General features: G+C 34.3%; 1 protein-coding gene across 1 annotated transcript; it reads right to left on the reverse strand.

Moving 5' to 3' along the window:
* Positions 1–4,594: 4,594 nt before the first annotated feature.
* On the reverse strand, positions 4,595–5,233 carry MONOS_11943 (uncharacterized protein; the record flags this gene model as incomplete). Its single annotated transcript, XM_067864521.1, has 1 exon — positions 4,595–5,233. One exon carries the CDS (start codon positions 5,231–5,233, stop codon positions 4,595–4,597), a length of 639 nt encoding a protein of 212 aa, XP_067735450.1.
* Positions 5,234–11,961: the final 6,728 nt, after the last annotated feature.

Genomic DNA, 11,961 nt, shown 5'->3' on the forward strand with positions numbered 1-11,961 from the left:
CGTTCACGATCTCTGATGCAGATATCAAATTATAAGAAGTTCAAAATAGACGAAGTGAATGATGAAGTGGAAGAAGAATTTGAAGAAGAAGATGATAATGAATGAATTGATAAGTTGATTGAAGGAGGAGAATGATGAAGATAAATAAATTAACAAATACCGAGATATTTGATTTTCCAATTTTTTCTGGTTTTTTTCTTTCATTTTTGTTTGTTTTTCTTACTAACAAAATCCTCCAATTCAACCATCTTCCTCCACACTCACAACCCCATTGATGGAGCCATTCTCCCCAACTTCAACAGCCCATTCACTTCTCTCTCTGCCTTCAATGCCTCTTTTGTTCACCAAACACGTTCTTCATCAAATGCTGCAGAGGTGCATGTTGGAAATGAAACTCACAGAAAATCACCTGGAAGATTGACTTCGTTTGATCTGAACAACCACAAATTTGAATGGTGCATATGGGAGAATTCAACTGGTGGTAGTGATCATGGAGGTGCACTTAAAGTTATTTGCACAAATGCAAATCTCACAATCACTTCTTGTTCATTTTTCAATTGTTCAAGTGGTGATCATGGTGGAGCATTGTATTGTAATCGTTCGTTGAAGACTGTCATTACAAAATCAAATTTCACAAGTTGCTCAGCTGCTCACGGAGGAGCAAATTGCATTGCTAATCCACAATCAAATTCTGTTTGGACATTCTCAGAAAACAGAGTGGAAAATTGTTCAATAACAGATTGGTGCGGTACTGGATGGTTCTTTTACATTGGTGATTTTTCTTCAAACGGTCAATTCCTGTTCACCAAATGCAAGTGCATTGCTAATTCTGGTGGTGATTCTGCTGGTTCTCTCACATTCAATTGGCCTCCACAAAACAAACCAAGTCAGTTTTCAATTAATGATTGCCAATTTATTAACAACGAATTGACTGCCTCTGCCAATTATGGAGGTGCTGCAATTTGCTTCCTTCCACCATATTCATGGATGAATGGAGTAAAATTCATCACATTCTGCTTTTTCGATGGAAATACTGCCAAAAATGGCAGAGGAAACGATGTGTTTTTCAATGGCAGTTCTATAGCCCAATCTCCATTCCAGCAATGCGGATCAACAACTCCAACACAAAGAGTGTGGAATGCAGGAACAGTTGAAAACACAGAGTATGTTGGCAGGTTTTGGCTTTTCCTTCAAAATTCTCCAATGAAATGTCTTTCTAACTTCCGTCTCTTATTTTTGCTTTCTCTATTTTCTCCTCTCCTTGCATTCTTTCTTTTCTCTCAAATTTGATAGTTATTTTTTTCTGAATCTTGTCATTCACCCTTGTTTGTTATATCACTTCTCAAAATTACCCTCCGTTCATCCAAATTCTTTTCTTCCAAAATCCAACATTCAACTCAAACTTCGTATTCAAATATCTTCTTCTTTTCATTCAAAAAATCTCTTCAGCCCTCTCAATCTCATTTCCATCTAGCATGAATCCGAGATCAAGAATTTCTTTCTCTTTCTTTTTCTTATTTTTATTTGTTATTTTTTCCTTCATTAATATATTTCCTTGTTTCCTTTTCATTTCTCTCTTAATCTCTGATGAAGATGCAGAATGTGAAGAAAATCAATCAGATGATGTGAATGAAGAAGAAGAAGAAGAAGCTGTGTGAAATGTTGTTGATGTTTTTGAAGAAGAGGAAGATGATGATAATGAATAAATGACATGAAATGTTTAATTGTTGAAAAGTGAGAAGATGAGTGTCAATTAATGCCAACCGAGAAATTCATTGAAATTCTCTTCTTCTGGATTTTGTCTTCTTCTGGCAAATAATATCCTTTGAATTCATAGCAATTTCAATTTGATTCTTTCTCTCTTTCCATCTAAAAATATGAAATATTGAGCGATCCCTTTTTCATCCCATCTCTTCTTCTTTCACTTCCCTTCTTTCACAAAAAATCATCTTTCCTCAAACATAATTCTTTGTCAAAGCCCAATGCCAAGCATCTTCGAAATATCTCGCATTTCATCTGTCCTTCTTTATTCTTCCTTCCCAACTTTTCTTCTTTTTCTTCTTCAAAGCCACCTAATCCCTCATTCTTTCAGCATTCTTTAAAAAAAAATAATAATAATTACTTCAAATAAATAACGACAGCAAACCTTCTAAACATATTTTAAAGTCAATAACTCTATTTTATCCAATTGGCAACTGTTTCCCCTCAATAAAAATTCATTATTCCTTCCTTTTTCGAATGTTTCATCATCTGATTCGCAAATAATCCTTTCCAGAAGTCATTTCTTCATCAAATGAATCGATTTCTTGCTCTTCTGAAAATGTGAAATTTTTGATTTCTGCTCAAATTCCATTCTCATCATTGAAAAATGTCCTGTTTTTCCTCTGAAAATATCATCTCCAATTCCCTTCCCAAACCCTTCATCCTGGGCACTTTCCATATGAATTCGCTCTCCCAACTCGATAGTCACCCTGCACAACGAGATATAAACATTTCATTCATTTTCATTCTTTTCCGCCTCCTGCCCTGAAAGAAACACAAAAACATTCAACAGATAAATATTCATATAAAGAAAAATAAATAAATGTCAAACTGAACTTCGACTGTTTTTCGCCAAACACACTCATTTCCACAGCCATCATCATTCAAAAAATAAATCAATCTCTTTATTTCAGTCTCAGAATGGTTGAATACAGCATGGAATGCATCTCCTCAAAATACATTGTATGTCTCACTGGAGGGTCTTTTCAGTTCGAGCACATCGTGGTGGCTGTCCAGAGGTGTTTTTTCTGTTTTTGTCATGATCATCTCCTTTAATAATATTCTCAACCACCCAAAACAGTATTTGATGTCTATCTCATCAACACCAGGCACAGAAGTTATATGGTGCATACAAGTGATGGAAGAATATTTTTTGTGGAAGGGGGTGAGAGTTGAGTGGTTTTTTGAATGTTAATATTTCGAGAGGGGTTTTTGAATGAAAGAAAATCTGAGACAAAGGGGTGGGGAAGAGCAGGTGGAAATTTGTAGAGGAAAATGTAGAAAATATATAGAGAAGTGATTGGGGATGATGAAGGAGGGCTTATTGTTGATTGGAGATATGGATTTTGAAAAGAAAGAAAAGAGGGCAAAAGTGTGCAAGAAGAAGAATATTCTGAAGTGTTTATATGAAAAGGGGGTAACTTTTATGAGAGGAGTAGATATTTTGGAAGAGATGGGGAAAGATGAAGAAAAGGAGGGGATTGATATTTTCTGATGATTTTGTGAGATGAATGGAAGATGGAAAATTGGAAAGGAATGGAAATTGAGATATATCTTCATTTTCTATTTTTGAGGGGAAAGGAGAGGAAATCGCAAAAAGAAAGTTTATTGCCTTTGAAGAAATACAGCAAGATTGATTTCCACAATCTGTTTGTCACAAATATTGTGATTGAGTTTTTCAAGCCAATCTGAAGTTTATACATCAAATGAGACGTTTTGGCCAATCAACGACTTCATACAAATTATTCTCAACTTCATAAATATCGTTCGACTGTTTTCGCATTTCTCAACTGCATCTTCTTCTTCTCCATCTTCTTCTTCGTCGTCTTCTGATAATTCTCCTTCATTCAATCGATCATCTTCCTCATTTCTCGGTTTACAAACACAAAATTCGCCTTCTCACAATTCACCTGTTTATTCAGCGACAAGCACGCCTGTTATGAATCGCATGGCCAAAAACACACAAAATCTTATTCATTCAAATATTGCTTCTTCTTCTTCTTCTTCAACTTCAACTTCATTCTTCCTCATTGATTCGGACATTGAATCAGCATCTATCTTCATTTCAACAATTGTGTTCATCCTTTTCTTCTTCAACGCCTTCTTCGACGAATATCAAAAATATTCCTATTTCCATTTCATTCAGCTCCCCTCAAATTCATCAAGAGGCATTAAAATCTGCTCAAATAGGAAACGCAAAAGAAATGTTCATTCTGACATAGAATTTCAGCCAGACCTAACACGGAGATGAAATGGGTAATATTGATCCAGAATAGCCGAGCATCAGGCATGCAACAGAAAATAGAGATTGCCTCTGACTTTTTTCATTTGGAAGCTGAAAGAATTCACCGAAAACATAAAGAACAGGACAGGATAGGATGTTTGGGACGAATGATTATGAGGATGACCTTCGACAAATTTCACAACGTCATTTGCCTTCAATGGAATGAGAGGATGATTAAACGAGGAGAACATAATTTATTTGAAAACAAATAATTGAAGGACAAATCTATGAAATAAGTGCGTCTGCAGCGGATGAAAAAGGTGAAGTGAAAATGGAAAAAGAAATTGAAGGTTTTGAAGAGATTGTTGATAAGATTGAAGAAATGCATTTTGAAGAGAAGAATAATAGAAAGCATTCCTAAAAGCAACAAGCAGAATTTGCATTTGATGAAAAGGAGAAATTGGATGAAGAAATTTCAAAGAAATATGTTTTATGTGATCCGGTGTTAGACTTCTCAAAAGAAAAGTGATGATATGTTCTCTTGTTGAAAAGAAGATGAAAGCTCATGAATGCAAAGTGAAATGAAAAGCCATCAGAATTAGAAGGAATTTATATGAGAACCTGAAAAAATTCATCATTTCCTGTGATTTTTGCATCAACTGCGCTGAAAGTGAGTGTTTGAAGAGGAACAAATGTTGAGGAAAGAAGAGTGAGGGAGGTGTCTTGGGCATCTGTCATGCGAACAAGAGCATGTTCTATTGTTTTGCATGGACTGAGTTGTGTGATTCCGCAGAGATCGGTGTTTGTCCCATTATTTGACACGATTTTGAATGTTGTGACGAGAGGAAGCCATCTGTTGAACTCAACATCATCAGCAGTTCCTGCGTTCCACACTCTTTGTGTTGTGGTTGTTGATCCACACTGATTGAATGGAGATTGGGTGATGCTGCTGCCATTGAAGAACACATCATTTCCTCTTCCGTTTTTGGCAGTGTTGCCATCAAAGAAACAGAATGTGATGAATTTGAACCCGCTCATCCAGGAATATGTTCTTGTGCAGCACAGCGCAGCACCACCGTAGGTGGTTGGATTTTCGACTTTGTTGTTGATGAACTGGCACTCTTTGAGCAAATATTGAAGAGGCATTACTGGTGGAGGATAATTAAATGTGACTGCACCAGCCGCATCACCGCCAGTATTTGCGATGCTGACACATTTCGAAAACAGGAATTGACCGTTTGATGTCATATTGTCAAGCACGATATCCCAACCAGTTCCAATGTTGCTACTTATTGAGCAATTATCCACTCGGTTTTCTGATAATACCCAAACAGAACTGGATTGGGGCCAGCCAACATAAGCAGCACCTGCATGTGCAGCTGAGCAACTTGTGAAATTGGATTTTACGATGTTGACGTTTAATAAATATCTGCAAAACAACGCCCCGCCAACATCACCACTAGAACAATTGTCGAATGAACAAGAAGTGATTGTGAGATTTGCATCCACACAATTAACATAAAGTGCACCGCCATATTCATTTCCACTGCTTGAATTTTCCCATATGCACCATTCGAAGCGATGGCTGTTAACATCGAATGAAGTCAGTCTTCCAGGTGATTTTCTGTGAGTTTCATTTCCTACATATACAACAGCAGCATTTGGTGAAGAGCGTGTTTGACTGAGAAAAGATGCATTGAAAGCAGAGAGAGAAGTGAATGGGCGATTGAGGTTGGGGAGGATGGAACCATCGATAGGGTTGTGAGTGTGGAGGAAGAGGGATGAATTGGAGGATCTTATTTGTCAAAAGAAAGCAAAAGAAAAGATGAAAAATAAGAAAAGATCAACTTTTGCGAACATAAACGTTATTGTTTATCTTCATTTATCTTCGTAATTCTCAATCTTCAATCAACTCATTCTATTCATTTATCATCTTCGTCTTCTTCTTCTTATGCATCATATCGCATAGCTTCTTCTTACTCTTCATTTTCGTCTTCTTTATTTTCTTCCTCTTTTTTATCATTTTCATCATCTTCTCCTTCTCCTTCTCCTTCTTCTTCTTCTTCAACTCCTTTAGCCACTTCATCTTCTTCATTCTTTATCTGCCTCTTTTTCTTGCCTTTTAGTTCCTTCAACCATCATCGTCTTCCCATGGATTCCAAAATAAGCCAATGAGAACATTTTTATTCGGAGAAATACAATCCAAAAGCTTCTATTTCTCCAACAGGCATATTCAACATGTTAAACGTCTTCTCCTTCTTCTTCTTCGTTTTCTTCGTTTTCTTCGTTTTCTTCGTCTTTGTCATCTCATTCATCACCATCAACCTCAAAACAAGCAATGCAATCTTCTTCTGCAACATATTCTGACCCTTCCTCCCAATTTTTTTTCTTCTCCACCTTTTTCTTCAACTTCACCTTTATCTTCGTCGTAATCATCATCATCTTCTTCACCTTCTTCATTGTTTCCTTCATCACCTTCTTTTTTTTCTTCTGCTGCTTCTTCATCTTCGCATTCATCTTCACTTGCATCTTCAACAGATATTTATGTCGTTCATATTTTTTCATAGCCAATGGACGAACATCATTATTTTTTGTTTTTGAAGAGAAAGGCAATGAAACCACTCAAAGTTGGAAAATGAACTGAGGATATCAATCTAATTGACAAATAAACACTAAATTGCCAATATCATTTGTGATTGGGGTTTTATATTCCTTCTGAAATCAACTTGTCAAATGTTATATTTTGCTAACTGACAACATCAAACAAGTCATTTTCATCATCTTCTTCAGAAATGTTATTTGACTGATTGCTCATTTCTCAATAATTTCTTCATCTTCTTCAAATTCTTCAACTTTTTCTGCGTCTTCTTTCCCACAAACTGCTAAATCTTCAATTTTGTCATTTTCTTCTTCTTCAGCTCCTTCAATAACGTTTTCACTTTCAACGAGTAGGATCAGGCTATCGACCATCAAATTCCTTTAAGCTGTACAATCAGCAGTACCACAAAATTTCTCAGAAAATTATTTCATTCACATTTCTTCCTCTCAACGACCGTTCACCACATACGCCATCATTTCATGTTTCATTCGCAATATCGGAAATGAAAAGCCATCTGTACAAAATCTGTCTTCTTCAACAAACATTTCTTCATAAATGCCTTTGCATTCTTCTCAAGAGTTTTCGTTTCACATTTCGCCTTTCACTTGTCGAATTCATCGAGAATGCGATGAGATAGAGAAAAAGCAGAGGAAGCATCACAAAAAAGAGGAGCAGACTTTTGCTTTGGAAAAGGAAAGGGAAAGAGGTTGGAAGAAGAATGAAGAACAGATGATTTTTGAGAAGTCGGTGCAAAATGAAGGAGAAACAAGGAAACACAAGAGAGAAATGAATGAGAGAGACGATTCAGAACCATTTCTTAAGAGAAAGAAGGGCAGAAAGGAGTTTTGGAGTGGAATTGAATGAAAAGAAAGTTGAAGATGAAAGAAACGAAGCCACACAGCAAGATCGCTCTTCTGATGAAATATCTTCATATCATCTGTGATTGACAAATTTAGAAGAAATATTTTTATCTGAGCGGATGGTAAGGATTTTGAAAACATAAGCGATGATATTTTCTTCAGTTGAAAGTGATATGAAAGCTCAAGAAATTTTATATGATATGGAAAATGGTGAAGATTAACAAATGGAAGGAAATTATAAAAAAATCAGAAAAACTTTATCATTTGAAATGATTTTTGTATCGACTGCTCTGAAGGTGAGTGTTTGAGTGGGAACAAATGTTGAGGTGAGGAGGGTGAGGGAGGCGTCTTGGAGGAGGGAGATGAAGCCAGTGAGGGCATACTCGATGGTGGCACATGGGGTCTGTTGGGGTCTGCCACAGACATCAGCATCAGTTCCATTGCTGGCAACGATTTTGTTCTGGGCAATGAGGGGGAGCCAGCCATTGTACACTGCATTGTCAGCTGTTCCTGCGTTCCATACTCTTTTTGTTGGGGTTGTTGAACCACAATTTTCAAACGGAGATTGTGTGATGCTACTGCCATTGAAGAACACATCATTTCCCCTGCCATTTTTGGCAGTGTTGCCATCAAAGAAGCAGAATGTGATGAATTTATTTCCGCTCATCCAGGAAAAAGTTGAATAGAAGAAAATAGCAGCACCTCCATAATACGATGAATTTGTCAATTTATTATTGATGAATTGACAATCATTTACTAAAAATTGATTTGGTTTATTTTGTGGAGGAGAATTGAATGTGAGAGAACCAGCAGAATCTCCTCCAGAGTTTGAGATGCACTTGCATTTGGAAAACAAGAATTGGCTTGCTGAGGTTATATTATACACATTAAAATACCAACCAGTTCCAATAGTACCATTTATTTTACAACCTTCAACTCTGTTATCTGAGAATGAATAAACAGATGATGATTTTTGACCATCAATACAAATTGCACCTCCGCGAGTGGCAGAACAGTTTGTGAAGTTGGACTTAACGATGTTCACATTTGACAAATATTTGCTGTATAATGCACCACCAGCATAATCGCCTGTGATCGAACATTTGCTGAATGAACAAGAAGTGATTGTGAGGTTGGCATTTTCGCAAACAACTTTAAGAGCACCACCATAATCATTTTGTCCATTTGAATTATTCCACTCACACCATTCAAAAAGATAGCTATTCAATTCAGGAAAAGCCAATCTTCCAGGTTTCAATTTATGAGTTTCAGTTCCAATATGCTCAACAGGTTCATTTGGTGAAGAGCGTGTTTGGTGGAGAAAGGAAGTGTTGAAGGCAGAGAGAGAAGTGGATGGGTTGTTGAGGTTGGGGAGGATGGCACCATCGATGGGATTGTGGGTGTGGAGGAAGATGGTTGAGTGGATGGAGAGGGATGAGTGAAGGGAGAAGGAGGGGATTGAATTGGTGTTGGTGTTGGTGGAAGAGGAAGTGGAAGAAGAGGAAGAGGTGGTTGAGATAAAAGGATTGAGTGAATGTGAGGGAAGTGATGGAAGAGATGGATGGGATTGAGGAGAGGAGATGTTGGAGAAGAGGGTGTTTTATGAATGGAAAAAGCCATATTAAAAGAGCTTTCGTGTTTGTTTATGTTTGAAGCCAAGTTATTGTTCATGATATAAAAATCACATTTGAAGTGTTTTCATTCAATTTTCATGCAAATCTATTTTGTTTTCTGTGATAGAAGCTCAAAAATTCAATTGAATGATTGTTCGTTTCTCGTTTCAAATTATTTATTTTGTTTCATCACAATGATTCTATTTTCATTTTAGAAGATGGAATCAAAAAGACCATTTTTTTAAAAAAGCATGCTCATCAAACTCTTGATATTTGAAAACGAAAACAAACATCTTCATGTGAAATTTTAACAACAGTTTTAAAAGACTTTTTCTTTCTTATTGATTCCTACACCAAAAATTATTCAAGATCGAAAAACTTTAATTCAAAATCGAAAAAGTTTAATTCTACATCGAAAATGAAGTTAATAAGTTCAGAATTTCAATTTAAGTCAAAACCAAAAAAATTCTATTGAAACAGATGTTAATTGCAACAAATGTTAATTTATTGGAAATGTTTTTCTTTCGTTTTTAACAAATGTTTTCTGCGATATAGACTGATTTCAATCGATTCTTTTCTCATTTTGATTATTGAAAATGATATATTTTATCAGTTTCCAATGCAACAAATAAAGTTCAAAACATTTCGTTTTCAATTAATGAAATAAATTTTTGTATTATTTTGTGCACAAAACAAGATCATGAACTATTTTATCACTTTTATTTTTCGAAATGTGTTGATTTTTTCGAAAAGTTCCTTTTGTTTAATTTTCAAAGAATAAAAATTTCTTATTTCATTCAAATATCTGTTCCTGCTCACCTCATTTTCCTGTCAAGTGAATAAAATATTGACAATGTTTTTATTTCTATTTGAGTGAGGTTTCGTTCGTTGGAACATAAATTTGATTGAAAAATGAATTTTTACTTCTATTTGAAAAATAAACAAAAGGAACTTTCCAAAAAAATTAAGACATATAATTACTTATTATATACTGAGCACATGTGAAAAATAATAAAAAATTCAATTTTTTTGTTCTCACGCTATTGAACACAATCAAACACTAAAACAAAGATCATTAAATATTTTTCAAATTGAAATTGATAAATTTCTCAGATCAATAACTGAAAGATAAGAAACTGATATGATTCAGAATTTTTATATTTTTTTCAAATTTTTTGATAATAAAGAATTTTCGATGTTGAATTAAAGTTTTTCGATGTTGTTTAAAACTTTTTCGATCTTGAATAATTTTTGGTGTATCAGTTCAAAAAAAAAAAAAAAAAAAAAAAAAAAAAAAAAAATTTTTTTTTTGTAATTGAAATGATCTGCTGATCCTGGCATTTTTGTTTGATACGAAAAAAAAAAATCAATATTTTTGCTTTTTTCATCCAAAACAATATTTCCATCAATGGAAAATATTGTCCACTCACTTTCTTTTTCATCATTATTTCAGTAACTTTTTCGTTTGATATCGTATCCAAAGCTGTCACCTTTAAAAAATAAAACATATCGATCACAATTATTATTAAGGTGACTCTGAGTGAAAAAAATGTTTCAAAACAATATTTCTCATCAGAGTCAACATTTTCCATCTCATCTCTAATCTTTTTGCATTCTTTCTGTTCATCAATAAATTCTTTCTCTGATATATTTTTCTCAATGAAAGTTGAGCATGTGGGCTTTTCTTTAACATCTGCACTGAAGGAGCTTCAAAAAACTTTGCCAGACCCTAATACGATAGTCCAGACAACGCACAACGTTTTTCAAATGCATTATGTTTTTGAAAATGAACCAAGACAAATCGAAATGCTTGTGGAATGGAACTGACAGCTGCATTTCATTTCAGTGGATGATTCTTTTTGAAATCATAACAGTGCTTTCTTTTAAAGGATTATCAGATGGTGTTTTTTCGTTGGCTTTTTTCACATTGTTGTGCTGTGTCTGATGTCTACCAACAATCCGTTTAGCAATAGTTTGAAAATCTGGAAAGACAACGAACTGGGATTACAATTTTGAATTTGAAAAGTGCAAATTAAAAATCAAAAAAGTTGCAAAAGAATTCGAAAGTTTATAAAACATGAAAAATTCAAAAAAACACGAATTCGGCTTTATTTCAAAAAAATATTATGAGGTCATTATTGTAAGATTGTGTTATTCTTTTTGAACAGTAATAAATGTTAAATTATCGTGCTGTTTGAAATTTGGTTTTTTTTCATGAATTCTTGCAATTTGTCTGTCAAATATAACTCTCAAACAAATTGGAACAATAAAAAAAATCCGACATCCTATAATTATCTTTCTGGTCAAATTCAACCGATTGGGAGTTGGAACACATTAGAAAACATTTCTCATTTCAATAAATTTGAATATTTAACACACGCGACTTTTCAAAAAGAATAACGCCTATTGGGGATTAAAATTGTAATCAAAACTTTAAACGAAGTGAAGATTATTAAGAAAATTCATTGCCAAAGTGAATCAATGAATCATCGAAATGTGAAAACCTTTCCATAAGAGTCAAAAGCTCATATTTGATGGAAAAGAAAGACAGTGATGGTTTTAAGAGGTTTTGTCACTTTTCAACGTTCATTTATCTATATTCAAAGTGAATTGTCAAACAGAAATTATTGAAAAGAAATTTATTCCATTTCAAAAAAGATCAATTGAATTTTGCAACAGAAAACTTTCTATTTGTGGAAGGAAATACTTGTGTTTTGTGCTTCAATAACTCGTTGAACAAGTCTCATTAGAACACAAAGTTTTGCAATATTTTCAAAAGGATTATTTATTGTAATGAAATCCAATTATTTTGATATTTGAAAAAAGAGTATTTTTTCCAAAAACATAAGAAAAACAAATTTAATCATTAAATGATGTTTTTCGGATTTTCACAAAAGAAACAAC

This window comes from Monocercomonoides exilis (genome assembly GCF_001643675.1).
Source record: "Monocercomonoides exilis strain PA203 chromosome Unknown scaffold3-2548433, whole genome shotgun sequence".
In the NCBI taxonomy this organism is placed as follows: Eukaryota; Preaxostyla; order Oxymonadida; family Polymastigidae; genus Monocercomonoides; species Monocercomonoides exilis.